General features: G+C 45.8%; 2 protein-coding genes across 3 annotated transcripts; one reads left to right on the forward strand and one right to left on the reverse strand.

Annotated features, from left to right (window-relative positions):
- The first annotated feature begins 979 nt into the window (after window positions 1–979).
- CERS4 (ceramide synthase 4) lies at window positions 980–15,149 on the forward strand. The gene is made up of 10 exons (XM_088527080.1): window positions 980–1,153; window positions 6,219–6,336; window positions 8,265–8,383; window positions 9,167–9,224; window positions 9,939–9,989; window positions 12,320–12,412; window positions 12,744–12,872; window positions 12,998–13,104; window positions 13,478–13,634; window positions 14,345–15,149. The coding sequence occupies exons 1-10, from the start codon at window positions 981–983 to the stop codon at window positions 14,534–14,536; spliced, it is 1,197 nt and encodes a 398-aa protein (XP_088383206.1). The 5' UTR covers window position 980; the 3' UTR covers window positions 14,537–15,149.
- A 1,687-nt stretch (window positions 15,150–16,836) lies between these two features.
- LOC104564579 (kelch-like protein 23) lies at window positions 16,837–19,948 on the reverse strand. Of its 2 annotated transcripts, none has more exons than XM_088527181.1 (3): window positions 18,788–19,948; window positions 17,781–18,171; window positions 16,837–17,293 (listed from the first exon to the last, which is right to left on the reverse strand). In XM_088527181.1, exons 1-3 carry the CDS (start codon window positions 19,764–19,766, stop codon window positions 16,981–16,983), a joined length of 1,683 nt encoding a protein of 560 aa, XP_088383307.1. In that variant the 5' UTR covers window positions 19,767–19,948; the 3' UTR covers window positions 16,837–16,980. The 2 variants fall into 2 exon arrangements, with proteins under 2 accessions (XP_088383307.1, XP_010209522.2); XM_010211220.2 differs by having other exon boundaries at window positions 17,781–18,192.
- Between the last annotated feature and the right edge of the window lie 629 nt (window positions 19,949–20,577).

Raw genomic sequence — 20,577 nt, forward strand, 5'->3', positions numbered from 1 at the left:
CCTCCAGAGTGTTCTGGAGAGGGAAGCCTCAGCCACGCAGTTGCTATTGTGGGATCTTTCCCTCGATGCCTGCTGTTTCTAGCCTGTATAATAATGCTGTAGCACTGAGGAAAAGCTTTTCTGAAAGGCTGAGGCGGGGAGGATGTTCTCCAAGGTGTTTTTGATACCCTTTTTAGCTGGCGGACTGAAGCTGTTCCCAGACAGGACCATTAAATGGTGTCAGAGCTACACTCCTCCTCCGGGTGTGACCAGCCTTTCTGCTCCATGCCAGGCGACTGTAGGAGCTGTGTTGCCCCAGACAAGCACCCAGCAACACCCGCACTCGTGTTGAACAGCCAGATACCCTCGGAAGTGCAGACCCTGAGCCAGCCACGCCAGCCCATTCCAGTCACTAGAAATGTTCTTGAAAAGGACATTGAAAATTCAGCTTGGCGAAAACATTCTTACCTAGAAGTGCTCAGTCTCAGAATGAAATGATTTATGATGCATATGAACTCACATGCGGTTGCAATGTAGAAGTGCAATGTGGAAATACAAGCAAATAAATGTAAAAGATGAGGGAGTAAAAGCTAGGAATATGTATGTTTAAGAGGAGAACTGGTAGCCTGCCCAGCAGTGGGCTGGCTGCATCCTCGCCAAACCAAGCTGGCAGTGCTGGAAAGGAATCTGGGAACCTTAGAAAAAGCTGCAGGACTCAAATCTTTCCAGGGCATCTTGCTGTGAATGAAGTTTTGAGACACTTGGCTGCATTTCCACCTCTCCTGGTTTTGTGCCGGGAATCGCCAGGCACTGTGTGCCCGTTAAAAATCCGTAAGCGATCGGTGCCTTCAGCACGGAGGAATTCCACACCTCCCGTGATTTCACAGCCAGATGCAACAGCATCTGGGGTGTAATCCTTCCCTTGCCTCGCTGGCTTGTGCTGACAGGTTTGCTGTGTGCTGGAATGTCCCCAGCTTATTCTGGCCGCTCTTCCTTCCAGGATGGCACGCTCGCTGCACGAATGGCTCTGGCAGCACGAATTTTGGCTCCCCCCTGGAATCACCTGGGAGGACATGAAAGAGTCGGAAGAGATCCGTTACCCTCAGCCTCGTGATCTCCTGCTCAGCATCCCTTTCGCCTTCATCTTGATTGTCATTCGATATTTCTTTGAAAGGTAAGTTATTTGCTGCTGTTTGGGGATTATTTCTTTGAGATAACGTTGGCAATCGGGGTCCAAAAACTGTCTTTATTGCTTTTGCCAGTGTCTGATTGCGGAGCTCCACAGAAACTCCAGCTCAGTGCCTGCTGGGGGAGATTTTGCAGCTGTTTCTTTCTAGTATTTGAGCATCAAACATAAACCCTGCCCTTAAGGTCTGATGCGACTTCCGACACTTGAGGCAGGCAAGTCCTAGATTAGGTTTATGCTCATGTGCTATGAGGAAAGCAAGTTATTTTAAACACTGTTGCACATCACTTGCTCTTTCTATGTCTGGAGTGCAGTGGAAATAATCCTTAAGTAATCAAAATGCAGTTAAGTCTTCTCTATGTTGGGTAATGGAGATACGGGATATAAAGCCTGACAAGGAAGCCTCAATAAACTGAGTTAGACTGAGCCTCTGACCTCAGAAACAGCACTACAGAGCCACAGGAATGTATAGATTTCACTGGTAGGATTCAGGAATATAATTTCCTTGGCAGTACAACCTGCAGACAGTTGTAACTGTTTCCTCTGGTGTGAGGAATCAACGTGGTTAAATATCTGAAGAGAAGCTCAAATTTTCCTGGTTGCTGTCTGATCTGATGAGGTTCTTTTGAGATAGTTAACAAAAACCTGCCAATTTAAAAAAAAAAAAAAAAAAAAAAGTATTCTTTGGTACTCTTTTTTACAAAGTGGCTGTCCAAGAAGATGGAAGCAGGCTGCTCTGTAGGCTAGAAACATCTTCTATGCCCAGAGTCTCTGAATGTAATTGTTGTTAGGTAAAAATACAGTCAAGAACTGGAGTTTTTATTAAAATGCATGGCTGACTGCATAAAGAATCGTTTGATGCTCAGTTCAATGGGGACACAAGTGTCTCAGGTGCTTCTGGTGCGGGAGCCACGTGCCGTAGGTCACCACTAAAACACAAGTGACTCCCCCTGATCTGCAGGAGGGGCTGGATGTGGCACCTCTGGGTCCATCAGTGTCTTCAACACGCTGGTAGGGTGAAGACTGAGGTGACCCCTGATGTTCTGCATTGACTACCCCTTGTTATTCCCTTCCTCCTGTCCAAATATCTTCCCCACGTCCTTCAGGAGGACCATGGTCAGGTGAAAAGAATCTTTGCTTTCCCATCCAAGCACCACCCTCAGTTGCGAGAGTTTCCACAAGCCTAGGCCTAATTTATTTAAAAGCTATTTTGATTCATAAACTTCATTAAATACAAGCTTCTTGTCACACCCTTAAGAAAAGATAGTATCTTAAGCCCATTTTACAGGTCTAGGAAACCTGTAATCATTTCGCTGTCCTCCCCATGCTAATTGCAAACCTGTGCTCTGAGATGGCTTCATGTTTGCCCAAATTCTCTGCAGTTGTTTTTTCCAGCATGAAGTTTTCCCATTTTTGGTCCTTAGACATTCTTAGACTGTTGGATATTCTGCTCCTCCCGAAAAGACTTTCCTTTATGAACAGGACATGTGAATTGAGGCCTTTGTTTCTCCATTATTTTATATTTACAGAAGATTAACAGTGTCTGAACTCATTTGTACAAAATTTGGAGGCCTCCAGGTTGAAATGATGTGTATGTTCCTTATTGCTCTCTTATCATCGTCAGAGTGACTGTGATTCCACAGAATGTAACTCGGCCACTAATTTGCTTTGGATGCCTTTAGCTTGGTCTGTGCAAAGTGCTTCTTCCCTCACTGGTACCTTCAATCTGTGCATCAGGTGCAAGGCTCTTTCTCTCCCATGGGCCAGAGGATTCATGTGAACAGCAAGGTCTGTTCTCCCTGCTTAAATTCTCCTCGTGGCTCTTCCTGAGGGCAAAATCCATCAATGTGCTGGCTTGATTTCTAAGCTTCTTTCCCTTGGTAACCATAAGGAGCAACATATTGGTGGCAGCCCCTGGAGCAAGTGAAGTACACATGATAAATGGGACAAATGGGCACAAAAAAAGGCTCTGTAACCTGATGGGGGGAGCTGCAGTCGTTCCCCTCCTCGCCCTCTGCAAGATGCTGCTTTTCAACAGAGCCTCGAAGGCAGCGGAGGAGGATTTGGCATCCAGTTGGCATTTGAGAAAGGGAGCCTCCCTGCCAATGCACAATACCACAAAAATATCCTCTCTACCCTGTTGTGCAATAGTGGGAGTTAAGAACAGGTTACTCAAGCTCCATTTAGCCCAAATTTTGCTGTCTGAAGGCTCTGAACCCACCCATTATTTCACTCAGTGCTAAAATATAGGAAATAAATGAAGAGATCATATACATGGTTATATATTACCTTGTTGTTGTTCTATGACCTGTTACAAATCCATTATTTTAAGGAAATGACCGTGCATTTGTTTGGTGAGGTACTTTGAAGGGACTTGAGAATTTCCACCTTTCCCTGGCTCAACATTTAAGTATTTTCCATCAAGCAGAACAGTGTAACCTGGGCTCTTTACAGCATATGCTCCAAAATACCCTGCTCCAGGGTCAGGATATTCTGTTGGCAGTTCTTTTTCATTACTGAAAAAAGCTTCAGTGTGAAGTTTCTCATGGAAACATTCAAGTGAGAGAAGTTATCTTCACCTAATCTTACTGAAGAGAAATAGGCTCAGGATGAGAATCATTTCACAGGCTGCATCTTCCCTTTCCCAGGTGGGGAAAGTTGCAAAATCTGGGCTAGTCTGGGCTATTTTCTCCTGTCTTCTGCAGGAGTGATGAGTTGCTGCAATAAGACTATCCTTGCAATTAAAATGGTGAAGCTGTGATGCTGAAATCAGTCCAAACAGTTCGTCGTCCTCTTAGGGTTGTGCTTGGAAAGAAATTTAACTGAAGTGTGAGTCACAGTGTATTGCCAACGTGTGCAAAGCTCCCAAAGGAAGAGTTTCAGAACTTGGTCTCCTCATGATTTTCGTAAAAGTAGGATTGGTCCCGTAATTCACAGTTAAATTCAGAACTTCAACAACAAAGTAATTATAACTTTGGTTAATTATGTTCTGTTTTCATCAGCTGCAACTGGCTTGTGTCTGCTGCAATGAGGTTTTACCCACAAGGAACCAGCAGCAAAGAGAAGGAAAAGCAGCAGTGCACAAAATTAAGAACTCAGTGGAGATAATTTAAATAGTTTTGCACTAAAATACTTGCTGGAAAGCTGAAATGACACCTGGCAAAAATATTCTTCTTCCCTTTAATCTGTCTGGCAAATTTCAAGCCAGACAGTTTCCAAGGAAGAGGAATGAGCTGCAGGAAAGCTGTCCTCAAACAACAAAAATTGATTGCATGTTGATCTTCAAGGGAGCTTGTGTTAAATCACTTACTTCTAGGGAAAGCAACATTAGGCCTGATTCAAGAACTAGTCAAGACCCAGCGCAGAGCAATCAATTAAAACCCAAAGCCCCAACAATAACCTCCATTCCTCTGCCCTTCAGCAGTCTGCAGGTTGCAGCAATGTCAGGACACTGCTGGGTTTCACTGGAAGTAATCAGAGCTTACACTTAGCTTTTGAGATACCTGTGTGGTTTTCAGGACCTGCAGAGTAGCCAGGAAGCACTTACCTGAAACCCTCTTTCGTGCAGGAAACACGTCTTTGTCAGCATTCTTTGTGCACCTTTGAGTGGTCTTGGAGCCAGAGGAATTTCTCAGAAGGGAGGACACAGAACTGGTGTACAGGCCTTGGAGCTGGTTCTGCAAAAGGAGAAAAAAAGGAGATAAAAAGTGGAAATCAGCTGTCATAGGAGTGAGCAAAACATGCAACAACTCCATGTCTTGTGTCTTAATATACTGGCAGTTACCAAGTTCCTTAAGCAGCTGCTCTGTTGATAAAATGTCTTTTGATCCCTGTAAATTCAGTTAAGGGACAGGTTCTTGAAAATCTCCAAAATCCCCTTTCTGGAGGGGGCTTGAGCTAGAGCAGGCCATAAACACCTTGGGAAACTGTTTGTGACTTGAGGACATGGTCTGTCCCAAGGTCCACGATTATACGGTGTCGTTAATCTCAGTCATAAATGTAGTGCATGCTATTTGTAAATAAAATTGCTTAAGATACCTGCTTGCTGAAGTGGGGGGGAAAAATAAAAATAAAAAGCTACTGCTCAGTGTCTGAATCCTTTAGGATAACCGGATCCGAGGAGGCTTGGAGCTCTGCCCTTGCTCCCTTGGCATGGTGATCAGCACTGATTACCATCCCAATAGCTGATCAGAGCAGCTGTCAACACATGGAGCAAAAAGTTTCAGCTTCAAAAGGCATTGCCTGAGATTTGCCCTGAGATTTGGTGTTGCAGCAGTGCTGAAAGGAGCTTCAGGGCAGGCACCCTGCTCAGTCTGACTAATAAGATAATTATATACCACCAGCAGTGTGTTAAAGGTAGTGATTAATAAAGAACAACTAATGTTCAATAAAGACAGGAAGTTAATTTGACCATTTTTTCAAGGTTTGCTAAGTTTCCTGTTTGTGCAGTGCCTCACATCACACTGTTTATGAGGGTGTTTCCTACCGCCGAGGGAGAGAAAAATATTTGCAGTGCAGAAGTTGAATTGTTGAGCACAGAAACTCTGTGCCAAGTCTTGTTACCTCTTGCTATTTTTTTTTCTATGTATGCAGGTATTTATAATTGCATTCAGCTATAATTTCACCTTTTCAGTCGCAAGGATATTTCTTTTCATTAAACCCACATGTCCATTACCCACCTTGATCCGAGCCCCGTGCCCTTAATTCCGTGTTCTGCGTGGAGCAGTGAATGACGTTTTGGCCTCAGCATCAGCCTCGTGCTCTGCAGGAGCCAGGGGCAGCCCTGCTGCTTTCCCAGCTTTGGTGTCACACCATAATCCTCTGTATTACAGCACAGTGCCCAGGACAGTAAAATACAATTTCCACTGTTTCTGCCACGTTTTTTGTTTTTTTTTTTTTTTTTCCCATAGTTTCTCTATCTACCTGTTCAACATAATTGTGCTTAGAGTTGCTCTCTGTGACACCCCCATGTTTTACAGCGCTGCAAGAGTTACGAGACATCCCTGCTCTCTACGTTCTTTCCTTGGCTGAAGCTTTTGCTTTCCTCTTGCAGAACGGTAGCCCTGCCCCTCAGTGGCAAACTGGGTGTGAGGGACAAGCTGAGACCAAAAGCTCAGCCCAACCCCATGCTGGAAATATTCTACACTACCCGCTGCAAGAACCCAAAAGAGGTGAGTCCTCTTCTTCCTCTAGATTTAACCCTCCTATTGTTAGCGATAAAAAAATAAAAACCACATTTGGAATCCTAAAGTTTGGTGCTGCCACTCGTATTTGGAAGCTCAGAAGTCACTGTAGCACTGGCCACCTGGCACAAGCCATTCTGCAAATGCCACCGGGCATCAGCTCTGCCTCTGAACATGTAGAAGCAGCAGCTTTCCATAGATTGCATTAAAAAAATATTAAACTTTTAGGGATCTGCTCTCCTTAAGAAGTAATGATAGTTCTTTTTGTGTTAGTGTTGTACATGGATTCATTACCTATATTAGCAAACCACGGTATCGCTGTGGCACATGAAATCCCCTAAGTAGATTCACATGTTGCCAGTCCTTGCAGCTTAGCAGATGTGGATTGCTTGGTAATCCTGCTCCCAGATGGGTCATTCTGTTGCCATGGAATCCCTGAGCTTGAGAGTGGCCTTTCGGGAAGTCTGAGGTCTCCATGGTCACTGCGTGCCCAAGAGCACCAGGAAACAGCAAACCCCAATGGTAGTTTTCCTATGGGAGATAAAAGGAGTGATCTGGAAGATCTTGGCAGGAGAATCTGGGAGCTAATCGCTGCAGCTGAGGGAAGAAGCACTGGCAAAACTGCACAGTTTGAGCCATGTCTGGGAGGTCCCTGTGGTAGGAATGGGAATCAGCTTCCCTTCCAGCTGCTTTTTGCAGCCTTCCTTGGCTTTGGAGCAATAGCTGTTTACCAAGGTCCTGTGAGCAGGTGGAGGAGCATTCCATTCCCCATGGATACAAAATACATTCCCACATTGACAAGGCTGTTGTGGCAAGATTCGTACTGGGATAGGAGAATTTTCTGATTCAAAGCATTATAACAGGTCAAGAACAGAAGCTAAAATAAAAATACAGGCATTCACCTGGCACAGCAAGCTCTTCTCTCCAGCAATGGGAAAGAATATTCTCAGGAATATTTGCCAGTAAGATGGTCCCTGACTTTCCTACAGCCAGTCTAACTGTCCTGATCTACAAATTTCTCAGTAAAACTACTCCCATTGCGGCTATCTAGGCCTAGCTCAAGGCCCAGCTTTGAAAGCAGACACAGAGGGCAGCTTTTCCCTAACCCATGTGGCACTGAATGAACAGAAGAGAATTTGTGATACGGGAGCTGAAAATGAGACTTCTGATGAGTGTTACCTGGAGGAAAGAACTATGCAGCCAACTCCTGCCTCGCTCTCTCAGTTCACCAATTGCATCTCATCCAGTCTTCTAACTTCCCTCCTCTTTCATGAGCTCTCAAATTCCTCCTTATGCTTTAACTCAAGCAGAGATGAGATCTTCCTGTCCTAGCCGCCATCACCTTGGGAAGCCTGAAGGATTTGCAGAAGATAAATGCCTCTTCATTAAAGACAAATCAGTCTTCAGGTGAATGAAGTCTCCATTTGACTCCACCACAGAAACAGAAGTCACTAAAATTGGAAAGAAGCACATTTGAAAATGGTGAATGAACACATTGGCACAATGAGATGGTGCAACTCATTGCCACGTGGTGCTCGTTAGGGAGAATGGGCTGCGTGAAAGACAAGGGCCATATCTGGAAAATGAGACTCCAGGATGACACTTCCAGAAGCAATCAAACATAACAAACTTCTCTTAGGTCATACCCCAAACTCTTGAGAGCCTAAAGACAAGACAGGAGGTAACTGCAGTGTTTCTGTGAGTAGTATATGGAAAAATTATCCCTAGCAGGCCTGCTACAGTAGGAGAAAATCCAGTAGCCAAACAGGGTTATATCTGATTGTCTAAAAAAGGTGTTAACTTGGGCTGGCCAGGATGCAGCAGCTCTGTGGTGGGTCCCACTCGCTTGCAGTGTTGCCCCATTTGCCCATCAGACCCACATCTGAGTTTTGCTTCCTCACCTGCTTTTCTTTTAGGGCGAGCTGATCAATTTAGCCAAACAGTGCGACCTGCCCGTCCGATCCGTGGAGAGGTGGTTCCGGCGCCGCAGGAACGCGGCCCGACCGAGCCTGTCCAAGAAGTTCTGCGAGGCCTGGTGAGTATTGGGGGCCGAGCTCTGCTGGCACCGTGCGCTGCCTCCCCTTCCTAAACGAAGCTTGGAGCAGCCCAGCAAGAAAGCACAGACTGGGAAAAGCTCCCTAGAAAACTGTTCTATACTGAACTTCCTTATGGAAGGGCTCAGGAACCAAGTGAGCAGCTTCCATCCTAACAGCCCTGGTCCTGCAGGGAAGCCCCACTTGTTCGCCACGCTGCCACGAGGGTTTCTGCAGGATTGCCCTGAGCTTGTCTTCAGTTTTAAGATGTGAGTTTATGCTGCCACACGACACACAGTGATCTGTAGCACCACCCAGCGACTTATTTTACACAGCATTTAAAGCAGTTCCCGTCCACGGCGCTGCCAGGGGATAGAAATGGATCTACCTTGCAGTGTTCATCAGAATTCCCAGAATCTTCTGCTAAAAGGTCTCAAGTTACCCCCTCTGCAAAAACCCAGGAGAGTGATTGTTATTATTTGACTTTTATAGGTGCATCCACGAGCACTGGGAAGGACTGAGAGGATTCTCAGGATACTTTTAGTCAAGGAGATTCTCATATTTTCTACCTTCTCTAAAGGAGAGGAGTTGCTCATTGAGAAGTCTGTTGAATGTGCTAGAGCCATGCAGAGAAACACTCCTGCTGCAATCTGGACAATCCTTGAATATTTATATGTCTTTCTTCATACAGTCATTCTTTGAACAAATGTCTGATTGATACACAGATTTGCAGCTTTGTGGTTAATGGGATTCTAATTTTCTTGTGTGTTTTGTCTGTTTTATAGCTGGAGGTTTATATTTTACATCATCGCTTTCTTCACTGGACTTGGTGTCCTGTATGATGTGAGTATTCAAGCAGTGTCACCTACTGTTCTAGCTAGTTCTATCCATCTGATTTATCTATCTTAAGAGATACCTTTACTTACCTTTACTTGTGACATTTCCTGACATTCACATGTTGATTTTGTCATCTGAGTGGTATTTTAATAGGCATTTATTTTCATGAATCATCTTCATTTCTTTTGAAAAAATCAGCTGCCAATTTTTCTGTGAGAGTTTCTAAGGTGCCAAGTTTCTAGTTACTACCAGCTTTCTGTGAAGCACGAACAGGATTTTCCAGAGGTTTGTTACATAACAGACTGCAGCATGATCTTCACAGAGCAAAAACGTGTACCTGAAACCCTGCGGTTCAAGCCATAGAGATCCTTAATGAAATACTTCTAAGAATATTTTAATATATTCAAAACATGGTTTCCCACCCCTTGAATTTGAAAAAGGCTATAGAGGTTGGCAGAAATCTTCCCCAGGCCATTTTCTGTTTTTGGAAGTGGGTTTAAGCATGGGAAATTTCAGCCCAGTAGTCATGAATTGGCAATGTCACAAGCAACTTCAAGTCAGCAAGTGGAAGCCTCTTGGCAACTTAATTCCAGACGGCACTACCAGCTCTGTCTATAACAAAACACAGCAAATTCTGAAATAGTAACAGGCAAAAGGAATTAGCTAGCAAGAGAACAGTTCTTCTGGCATTCTCATATTCGTGTGGCATTTTCTTTCCAGAAGCCTTGGCTTTGGGACCATAGAGAGTGCTGGACAGGATATCCACAACAGGTGAGTCATCCAGGAATTAAAAGTGCTGTTATAATTCCTGCATTGCTTTTAGAGCTCTTTCCAAAATCAGGTTGTGTTAATAACAAAAGAGGGGGCATTAAATTGAATTGAGCCCTGACTGAATGGCCCACTTGGGGCAGTGAGCCCCAAGAATTAACCAAGTTTCTCTCCAGGCAGAACATTTTTGTATCCGTCTTGATCCAAATGCAATAGAGGAGGAATCAGTACAGCAGGACAACCTGCAGAAAAGGAAAGTTGAGAGGTCTGAGCAGATAAACCAAGAAGCTGAAAAATAAGAGTTTTGCAAGGTTCTTTAGTGTACAGAGGAGACTGAGGCCAGAGAGGAACGTAATGTCTGAGGAAAAGAATCAAAGGCTTTGGTGGAGAGTGCGTAGAGCAGAGCGTGCTCTGAGCAGCCAGGTCTTTGAACTGGAATTCAAATGGACCCTGTGGAATTGGCAGCATGGCCAGTAGGAATAGCACCTAATTCCCACCAAGTTTGGAGGATGTTTTCTTATAGTTTTGCAATGTATATTCACTTTATGTTCACATCAGCACCGAGAAGCTACCCAGAGGGCTGGAAAGCATACATCTCGTATCAGCCTGGACCAGAATAACCTCAGAGAAAATTGCCAGCCAGGCAGAAAAGCTGCTCCTTGGTCATCAACACAAGGAGCAAAGATAGCAACAAAAAGCCAGGTACTTTATTTGCCCAGCTGCCTCCCTGGCTATTCACACTCCCAAAGCTGAGAAACTGAAAAGTTTGGAGTGAGGGATAGGAGCATAGGAGCCTTTGGCTGCCTTTCCCCTTGCATTTTCATATGCTCTAAACTCTCTGGAGAAGACGACTATAACTTGTTGGATAGCAGCAACCTTCCTGTAACTACTGGCTGCAGATGCCCCAGCAGACACATAAAAAGGAGCTGGATTTCATTAAGAAAAAAAAATGATTCTAATTTCTGAAGAGGTTTTTCTGTACCATTAGAGCAGCTGTCTGCTGCAGGGTTCATCAGCATTATGAAGAAGTTAGAATATCGGGTACTATTTAATTCCTACAAAGATGGACAGTTTTGCTTTGCTGCAGCCTCCAGGACAGCGTGTTTGGCAACTTGGGCACTGCAGAGCTGACACAGGCGGACTGTCCGTGCAAGCTACACAAATCCCTTGAAGATCCGGAATACTCCCTTGACTTTTATCCTCTTGGAAGTGTTTTCATGACGCCGTGGTAGGACCAAAGGAGCCTGAGCTCATGAAAGAGCTAAGTTCCAACTGACTTAGTGTATTTTGGATTGCTTTCACGGGATCAGAGAATCACAGATGATCGTTCGGTCCCACCTCCCTGCACGAGGGAGGTCACTAGAGCAGCTTGTCCTGTGCCCAGGGCCAGGAGAGGGTTGAGTATCTGCAAGGAGGAGATACAACCTCTCTGGGCAACCTCTAATTCGTTAGTTACCTGTTCCAATCCAAATGTCTGCTGAGTGTCTCTGCCAGGGTAGTAGTTTCCTCTGAATCATCCTTTGGGGAGCCGCCACGCACAGGATTTTAAAGTACTAGAATTGCCTGGATAAGAAATCACAGATTTTGTTAACCCAAGAGGAGGCTGAAGGACAACTGGGTAACAGCACCACGCAACGTGAAGAAAGCACGTGCTCCAGAGCAGACAAAGCTGGAACAAGACCCTCTCACTATGTATTCACATTGCAAAGTTATAAAAGGAAACGTAACACACAGCTTTAGCAATACGAACCACTGAAACAAGGACGGAAAAAAGGAGTGAACAACAAGGTAGTATCTTTCGAGCTGAGTCCTCAAAAAATCTTTCTGCTGTCACTCAAAGGCAGAAATTTTAGGGGAAAATCTGTACAGTGTAAAAGTCAAAATAGTCAAACAGATGGTATTTGAATGGGAATGGAAGACTAAAAGGATCACTCAGATCCTTGTATCCTGTCCTGTACACCTGCAATGTGTGTCTTTTCCAGAAAGATCCAGGTCAGCATAAGCCACACAACACTTTGTAACACCTGTAGCAAACAGAAAAGACCAAAACCAGAGCTAGGACAGAGAAAAGAAAGGTCAAGGACATAGTTGTGTCCTAGCAGGGGCAAGGAGTGGATTAATTACAATCCCTAGTAACGGACTATGCCTTATTCTACAGGTAAAGACAAAAGAAATTTAAAAAAAAATCTAAAAATGAAACCTAAAGCTGCAAAAAGCAGCCCTTGTCGGTTTGGTGGTTTGAGATTTCTTTGGCCTAGGAAGGAGTCTTCACTTCCAGCCCTTGCCCTACCCTCCCTGATGGGTTTATTGCTGTCCCTTCCTTCCCGTTGCAGCCTCTGCAGCCGTCCCTGTTCTGGTACTACTTGCTGGAGCTCTCCTTCTACTGCTCCCTGGTCTTCACCCTGCCCTTCGATGTGAAGAGGAAGGTGAGTGCCAGCCCCGTGAAGAGCCGAACACAGGGCCCAAGCCTGACCCTGACTCTTGTTATTCCGCCCTCTGATTCAAGAGTCACGGACCACAAGTGGTGTGAAGGGGGAGAGAACATTCTCTGCTGGGAGATCCTCAGTTTATGCTATGAACTCCTGGGTCTCTTGGCTGCCTGCGTTTCTAGAATGTGTCTGCTCAAAGAGTTGTGCTATGGGTTAGAGCTGATAGTGGGAGGTTTCTTACCTAGCTGGGTTTCACTGCTGCAGGAGGCATGCTCTGAGCAGGGGGAAGGCACCAGGACACATAATCCACGCTGTCTCCTTTCATCAGGACTTCAAGGAGCAGATAGTCCATCACGCTGCAACCATCTTCCTCATCAGCTTCTCCTACTGTGCCAACTACATCCGCATTGGGACGCTGGTGATGGTGATCCACGATGCCTCCGACTGCATCCTCGAGGTGAGCTCGTGGGGTTGATGGCTGATCTACCACACAAGGTTGTATCTTCTCTGGTTCATCCTCCCACAGCAGGTGCCAATGAACCATCGTGCTCTGCTGTCTCTGACTGCTCTTTGTCTTTCCAGCCAACTAAGATATTCAATTATATGAAGTGGAAAAAAACTTGTGACTGCCTCTTCATGATCTTCTCAGCTGTTTTCCTCATCAGCCGCCTGGTCATTTACCCCTACACGTGAGTCTGTTGCAGTTACTGGGAATGGAAAAGCTGCCTCAGGAGAGGCAGGAGAATTCAGCTGGATGCTGAATCTCTTGAGCAGCCCTTGCCCTTGTCAAGCCCATGGCCCTGTTCTCTGCATTGGCTTCAGTGCCACGTGGCTGCTTAGGGTGCCCTGGGATGGTCTGCTTTGGAGTTCATAGAGTTGTAAAGGCCTAAAATAAATAGCAGAGGAGGAGCCCTGCTGAAGGCTTCTTCTGGGAGGAGAGCTCTTATCTGCTAATTCCTGGTGGGTTATACATAGGAACAGAGTGACTGAGGTGAAACTTCCTCTGGAATTGTTTTACTACCACCCTGCTGAGGACAAACTGAAATTCCCTCTGTCTTGCAGAGTGCTCTATAACACCTACTATTACTCCATGGAGATATTCCAGCCCTTCTTTGGGTACTACTTCGTGAATGTTCTTCTGATGACCCTGCAGCTGCTCCATGTCTTCTGGTCCTGCCTGATTATCCGCATGGTCTACAAGTTCATCCTCCAGGGCACGGTACGGAGCAGTTTGCAGGCGTCTTGCACCCCGTGTGTGGAGGGAGGGTCCCCCTGGATTGCTTGGTTGAGAGCACAGGGGTCCATCCAGGATGAATCCTTCCTTACCCTGACAATGCTGTCCACAGAACAGATATTTCTGTTCACAATAGTTGTCTGGAATCTCTTTGTAGCAGTAGAAGAGGCAAGTCCAAAGCTTTCAGGATTGCACCCAAATTGTGCCAGCTCATCTCTATCAGCCAAACAGCAACCCTAAGCTAATTTCTGAGATGCAGCTGTAGAAACTTGCAGGAAATGAATCCTACTCTTTCTGACTAGTCGGTACTATCTGCTGCGAGACCCAAATGCTGAGCAGCATGAAATTCTCCCCAAAATCAAAGACAGGACCTAATGGCACTAGTTTGGCCACAAGCCAGGGACAGAGTCCAGAAGAGACAGGTCGGTGCCTGTGGGGGTTGACCTCATAGCCTGAGATGAGTTATTTATTAGCATCTGACTGTGGCAATCTGTCTTAGAGGAATTGAGACCTATCCAGAAAGGCATGTGGTCATCCAGATTGCCTGTGCCTTCTTTATCTGCCATTCATTAAGGTGGCAAAGAGCAAATCATTTGCAGGCTTAAAATAAAATCAAAACTCATGCAGGATGGAGAATGCAGAGGCATAAGGTGTGACAGCCCTCCTGTTGTTTCCTCATATCCATTCTTCTGTAGATGGAGAAAGATATGAGAAGTGACACAGATGAAAGTGACAAGGATGAAGAAACAGAAAAGATGAAAGAAAAGGAGAAGAACGGGATCACATATTTCAGCAACATCACCAGCACCAACTGTATCCAGAGGAACGGGGCCCAGCAGCAGAACAACAGAACTCATCTCACCAATGGCCATGCCAAGGACAGATAGCTACTGCTCCACTGCTCTTGGGTCTGCTCTGTAACGAATCCAGTCACTCGTCCTTAGAAACAGTTTCGCTCATTGTGTAGATAAAAAGGAAAGCAACTCTAGTATCATAGCTCAATTCCTGCTTCCTGTAAACAGAAGTGTATATGGGCACTGATATTTGAAGGATATTTTGGTCTTTCTCCAATAAAAGTTTTCTATGAGTTTTAGCCTTGAAGCAGATAGCAAGGGATCAAAGTGGTTTGACTTGTATTAGACAGTACCATAGTTGTTGTTAAATATGTTAATCTTGAAAATTACTCAGAATAGTGGATAAACTCTGGCAATTTCAAGTCTTAACTGCCTAATGTTGTTTGGAAGGAATTTGTTTAGTCTTGACCAGCCTTTGGCGGTCCTGGTCCAGTGCCACTAATGATTATGGCTTGCAAGTAAGTGTGAGAATCTAAATGTTAATAGCAGGACGCCTCTTTTGTGAAGACAAGTGACCTGCCCGTACACGGAGAACTAAAACTGAGCAGAGTGGGATAAAAGCTTTGGAAAGAGGTAGGAAAACACATTTTCTTCTCGAATGAAATGCTGCTCTGTACCATATGATCAGTTTTGAAATGATTTGGTTTTTAGTCCCTTCCATCATCAGCATTCTTGCTGCAAAAGTAGGAACTCCAAAGCGCAGGTTGCAGACGGTTCCCACTTAGATCACAATTGGAAGAGCTGGAAAATCCAGGGAGTTGTGCCCAAAGTGTGAGATGATCCTTTAAACCTCTCTTGGAAGGGACAAGAAACCAGATATCTTAGTAGAAAACATTGATCAAGTGTTCATGTTTTCACCTGCTGTGATGGGAGCAGTGGGTAATAGAGTCAGACTGTGGTTAGAATGGAAGGGTTTTATCCCAAGAGGAGAAGGGATCCAGAGACCATTAGAGCTGCTGAACCTTATGCTTTAACTTAGCCTTCTGACTGTAGGGCCTTTGCCTAGGCTTGCCAAGAAGAGGAAGACTAAAGTGGAAGTCCATAAAAGTCATGATGCAGCTCCTTTGGTGATGAAAGGATTCACTCCCTTTGAATATACTGAATGTATCTTAAATCCTGTGTAGCCTTGAGGCTGGATCGTATTCCCCTTAGAAGAGTTAAATTAGTATGACTTGAGTTGCTGTCTTAAATAGAAATTAAACTATAAAACCAAAGTATTAATGGGGTCCCGGACTCAGACTGCCACAGCCATGTAGATGCTTCCCAGTATGTGCCAGGAAGGGCCAATGATAACAGGAACATGGACCAAGGAAACACCTGATTCAATGAGGGAGGCACACTCTTAATTAAGAGGCAAATGAGAGTCCAAAAGGACGAGAGGCATCTGGGAGTTCTCAGCAGTTCACTGAGGTCACCTGAACTGGGACCGGGAGAGACGTTTGATCTGAGTCTGTCTGTGCTCATCTGAGGTTTGAACACTGGATGATTTCAGAGGCAAAACTGGCTCCAGCACAGGCGATTCCAGGGCAGGAGCATTCCGTGGGAACACAGCATCTGTGCCTGGATCCCGGTTCACATTCACCTGGAGGTAGTTTGTCTCTGAAACCTTGAGCTAATTAAGCGCTCTGTATACAGTTATGTTGCCACTCCTGTGCAGGTGACAAGCGTTCGGGAAAGACTGTTGTTTATCATTTTGTACTACTGAATGTATCAGTTCTTTATAAATTACTTTTGAAAGCTTTGTCTAGGCTCTTGCTCCTTTCTTTAACAGGTACCCTGGGAGCTCTGTGTTTTGGGGGTAGATAACGAGGGGGAGACACATAGAGGTGCCCTTGCCAGGGCTGATCTACCTTCGGTGACATTGGGGACTCAGGACATGCAGCCACACGAGGCCAGGCCAAGAATTTGCAGCTGCTGAATTTACCTCCTAGGTAAAGCTGCAGTTGACCCTGGGCAGCAGGGGACACTTTAGGACCCTCTTAAACTAGAGCTTTCCATGGTGAAAAGTTACATCAAGGATTAAAAGGGCTGTTGAATTTGATTAGAAACTACTGGCCCTGTTTTCAGCTGAGGGTCTGAATACATCCTGAGGGCTCCCTTAACACACACCTAATTTGTTATTCCATTCCTACAATGCCTTTATAACTGATGCTGTGACATTCCTGTCCCTCCCAGCTGCATGGGGCACAAGGAACCCTACAGGTGAGGGGTCCCATCAGCCCTCATTTAGCTTCCAGGCTGAGGAGTTTTTGTGCCCTTAACACCAACCAGTTTCTAATAATAAACTGCAAAGCAGCTGCAGAGGCTTCACTGCCTTTTGCATCAAGAGCATTTGCAAGATAGAAAGAGACAAAGATGTTAAGGAAATAGAACTTTTCTTCAAAATTCAATAAATTTCCCAAACCGAAGTTGACACAAGCTGACTCCCACCAGCTGTAAAACACCTGACCTTGTGGCTAAGCTGGATTTGGCCTCAGTTACACCCAGGTATCAAATCTCCGGACAGAAACGCACCCATGAATAGGAAGGGGGCAAGGGAGTTTGTTGTCTATAACCTGGCACAGGTCAGTGTAGGGGTCGAAGAGCACGACGCTGGGGAGGCCGCTGTTGCCCTTTCTCTGGCCAAGGAGATAAATTTGGCCGTTGGCGGTGCTGCAGCCCATGTAGAACTTCTGGGTCAAACATTCCTCATCCACGTGAGTCCATTCGTCCGTGTTCACGTCGAACCGCAGAGCTCCCCCTCCTATGGTGTACAGGGCACCGTTCAGTTCTGTGACGCACAGGTCGTACCTGGGAGGAAAGAAAAAACCATCCCCATCAGGAGGGAAAGCTGCTCCGTGAAGTACTCAGTGCAACAGGGATCCTCATGGCAAAAAGGTCCCGTTGGTGGGACAGGACTTGGGCATTTCTCTGGTCCAAACTCTCCTAGGAACAGGACTGATAACACTAGCTGGGGGCAGCTGTGGTTTTGCCCAGCTGAGCTCTGAAAACCTCCACCCCTCCACTCCCAGGGCCCCTACCAGGGCAGCATCTCCTCCTTGGGAAGTGCTTTTCCTTAATGTCCAGCTGCAACTTCCAACGCCGTGGTTTGTGAGTAACCACAGTGCTAAAAGATAAATGTATATGATGAAAAGGATGGTGCCAACCCCGCTAGAACTGAACTCCCAGCCCTGCTGGAGACACTAGGATTCCTATGGGACAAAGGCCTCTTCTCGGGTACCTTGACAACACACAACGCTCTGCAGAACCTTGGTCTGCTCAGAAGGGCATTTCTTACCTGGGAAGCGGGGAGAAGGAGATGACATCCCAGATGTCCGTCTCCGTGTCCAGCCTTTGCACTCCACCATAAACGTGTCCGTTTTCATCCAGGCCGCAGACCACGTAGATTCTGGTTCCTACACTGACCGCATCTCCCCTCTCCACAGGCTGAGCCATGGGGCTCATGCTCTCCCACTCCGAGTCCATCAAAGCCAGGCGCTCCACAGCTGGAATTATCCCTTCATCCGTGCTCCCTCCGAGCACGTAGAGGTAGAGCCCTGCTCCTACCGCGCAGTGACTGTTGCGGGACTTCTTCATGGCAGGCCCTTCCAGCCAGCTGTTGTCCAAGCAATTGTAGATGAGCACCCAATCCACACTGTACCACACAAACTCATCCCGGAAGTATCCTCCTGTCACAAAAAGAAAATTCCCTGGGAATACAATAGAGAAAAATATCAGCTGTACGAAAGCTGGAAGTTGCTGCTAAGAACAGGGCTTCTCATTTCTGCTCGGGCTGCATCTTGCTCTCTGTTCCTGACAGAAAGCTCCAAGGGTGCAAGGAAGCTCCCGTGGGGAATGAGGCTCCCCCCTTCCATGTTCAACTGGGGAAAAAAACATATCAAGGACATGAATTAATTTGCAGGTTGAACCACCCTTGTTACGCATCTTTGACTGGAGGGTCATGAGAAGGGCCTTAGGGAGACCGTAACAGTGAGATTTCTAGGCCAGCATGGGCATTAAAATGCATTAAAAGGCAAATGTGTCACGGAATGTTGCAAGGCAGAGAAAAATGCTGCTGTTTTATCAGTTTGCAATATGCAATTTATGATCTGCCCAGACACACTGGGTCCTAGAAGTGCAGCAATCGCTTCCAAGACTGCACAGATCAGGAAGGGTTGGGAAGGACCTCCGAGGAAAAGCAGGGAAAGCTGAACTGGATGCACTTGGTGTTTCTAAACCCCAACTTTTCTTTGCCCTTGCTCAGCCCCACTCACTAGCATCCCTCGAGCTACATCCACGTATTACCTACTGCTGCCACCGCGTACTGCGTGAGGTTCCTGCGCTGCAGGGGACAGCGAGCCTGCCACGTCCCTGTCTTGGGCTGAAAGAGGAATAATTCTTGCTGCTCTTTGTCGTGTCTTCCTCCCAGGACATACACGGTGTCATAGCTCCGGCTGGCACGAGGAGACAGTTCCATATTTTGCCAGCTGGGTGGAGGGCAGCTGTCTAACTTCCTTATTAATCTGGAGAAAACATCTTTCTCTCCAGGGCGCTTGCTGCGTTTCACCAAAATATCAAGGAAGGACAGACTGAGGAAAGTGACTCTGACTTCTCCCACCAAATCCAAGAAGTCTTCCTCCCTTGTTGCCGGGTCCTCCATTATCCACCTAATAACACTGTCAAAAACCACATCTTCTCGAGGAACAAAGAGGTCATCGCTCTGCAGGAATTGCATCAGCATTTCTTTGGGCAGTGCCTTAAATTCTTCCTCGCACATCACATCCCCCCAGTGAGTGAGCGCCACGTTCACGGCAGACGCGTGCAGCTCCACACAGCCAAACTGCTGCGAGTAAGTCGCCAGGCCCAGGCAGTTGGAAACATGCAGCTCTCTCTCCAAGAATTTCTCACAAAACAGTTTCACACTGTCAAACTGAAAAAAATCGGCTGCTTCCAGTAAGCTGGTGACATTTCCTCGATCTATGAGCACTCGGGCCGTGCGAGTGAACTCCAGGAGGGCCTGGAAAGACACTGCATCCATTCCTCTGATCACTATATGGTGCTCAGAGCTCTCCCTTGTGCCCCCAAAAAACATGGCTTGGAAGTAAGGGCTGTGCAGCGCGAGCGCCCTGCGGCTGACCTGAAAAAGCCTCTGTCCCACCTCGAGAACAGTGTCCAGGAGCACTTCTGAGCGAGGTCCCAGCTCCTCTGCTTCTTGTGCAGGCTCCATGTTCTCTAACCGCCGGGTGGTTAAAATTAACTCGGCCCTTGCGCAGTCTTTGCTCATATGAGGTCTCCGGAAACGTTATCCCTCTGGCTAGGATAAATAAAAGATAAGCCAATCTTGTCCTAAAAATAGCCACTGTTTTCTATGCTTCTGCTTAGCTTTCCTGTCCCACTGCTTTTAGAGCAATAATAGCAGGAAAGTTGTATAATCAAACAAGGCAACTTTAATTAGCTTCTACCTTAGCTAAGTCAGAGTGTAGTGCATTATGATCACTATGACCCAAACAAAGTCTGGACTAGCAGGAAAAGGAAGGTAGAACAAGTGAACTAAGCTGGCTACATCTCAGGGAGTTGTACACCAACACTGAACCCACTTAGAACAGAATAACCCATTATGCTGTTTTTTTCCTTTTTTTCAAATCAAAAACTTCAGAAAGTTTGAGATTTCCTGGGAAAAACACTGATTTTCCCAAGCCCACATCTTTCATGATTAGAGTTGAATGCCGAATTCCACATCAATTGCACTATTTCAGTCATCATTTCTCACGAGTTCCATCCTTAGAATGGAGGACAGCTTTTGATCTGGTCTATTTTCATTTCCTTACACTTACCTGCCACCTAAACGAATTTCATTTAGATTTACAAGCATGAAGAACTGCAGCAACAGTTGTACTGCACTTTCCAGACTAACAAACAACAGGAATTTGAGAAAAGACTAAATTGTATTTATTCACTCGTTACACTTCAAATCTTGCTATTTATGAAGTATAAAAGGTTTTCTTTTTTTAAATGATTACTTACAAATGAAATCATAACCAAAAAAAACATAAATGGATATCTAAGATACAAAAATATCCAATATTTCCAGGCAC

Source organism: Tinamus guttatus, unplaced genomic scaffold, assembly GCF_059628265.1.
Source record: "Tinamus guttatus ecotype Peru unplaced genomic scaffold, ASM5962826v1 Tinamus_guttatus_pri_ptg000261l, whole genome shotgun sequence".
In the NCBI taxonomy this organism is placed as follows: domain Eukaryota; kingdom Metazoa; phylum Chordata; class Aves; order Tinamiformes; family Tinamidae; genus Tinamus; species Tinamus guttatus.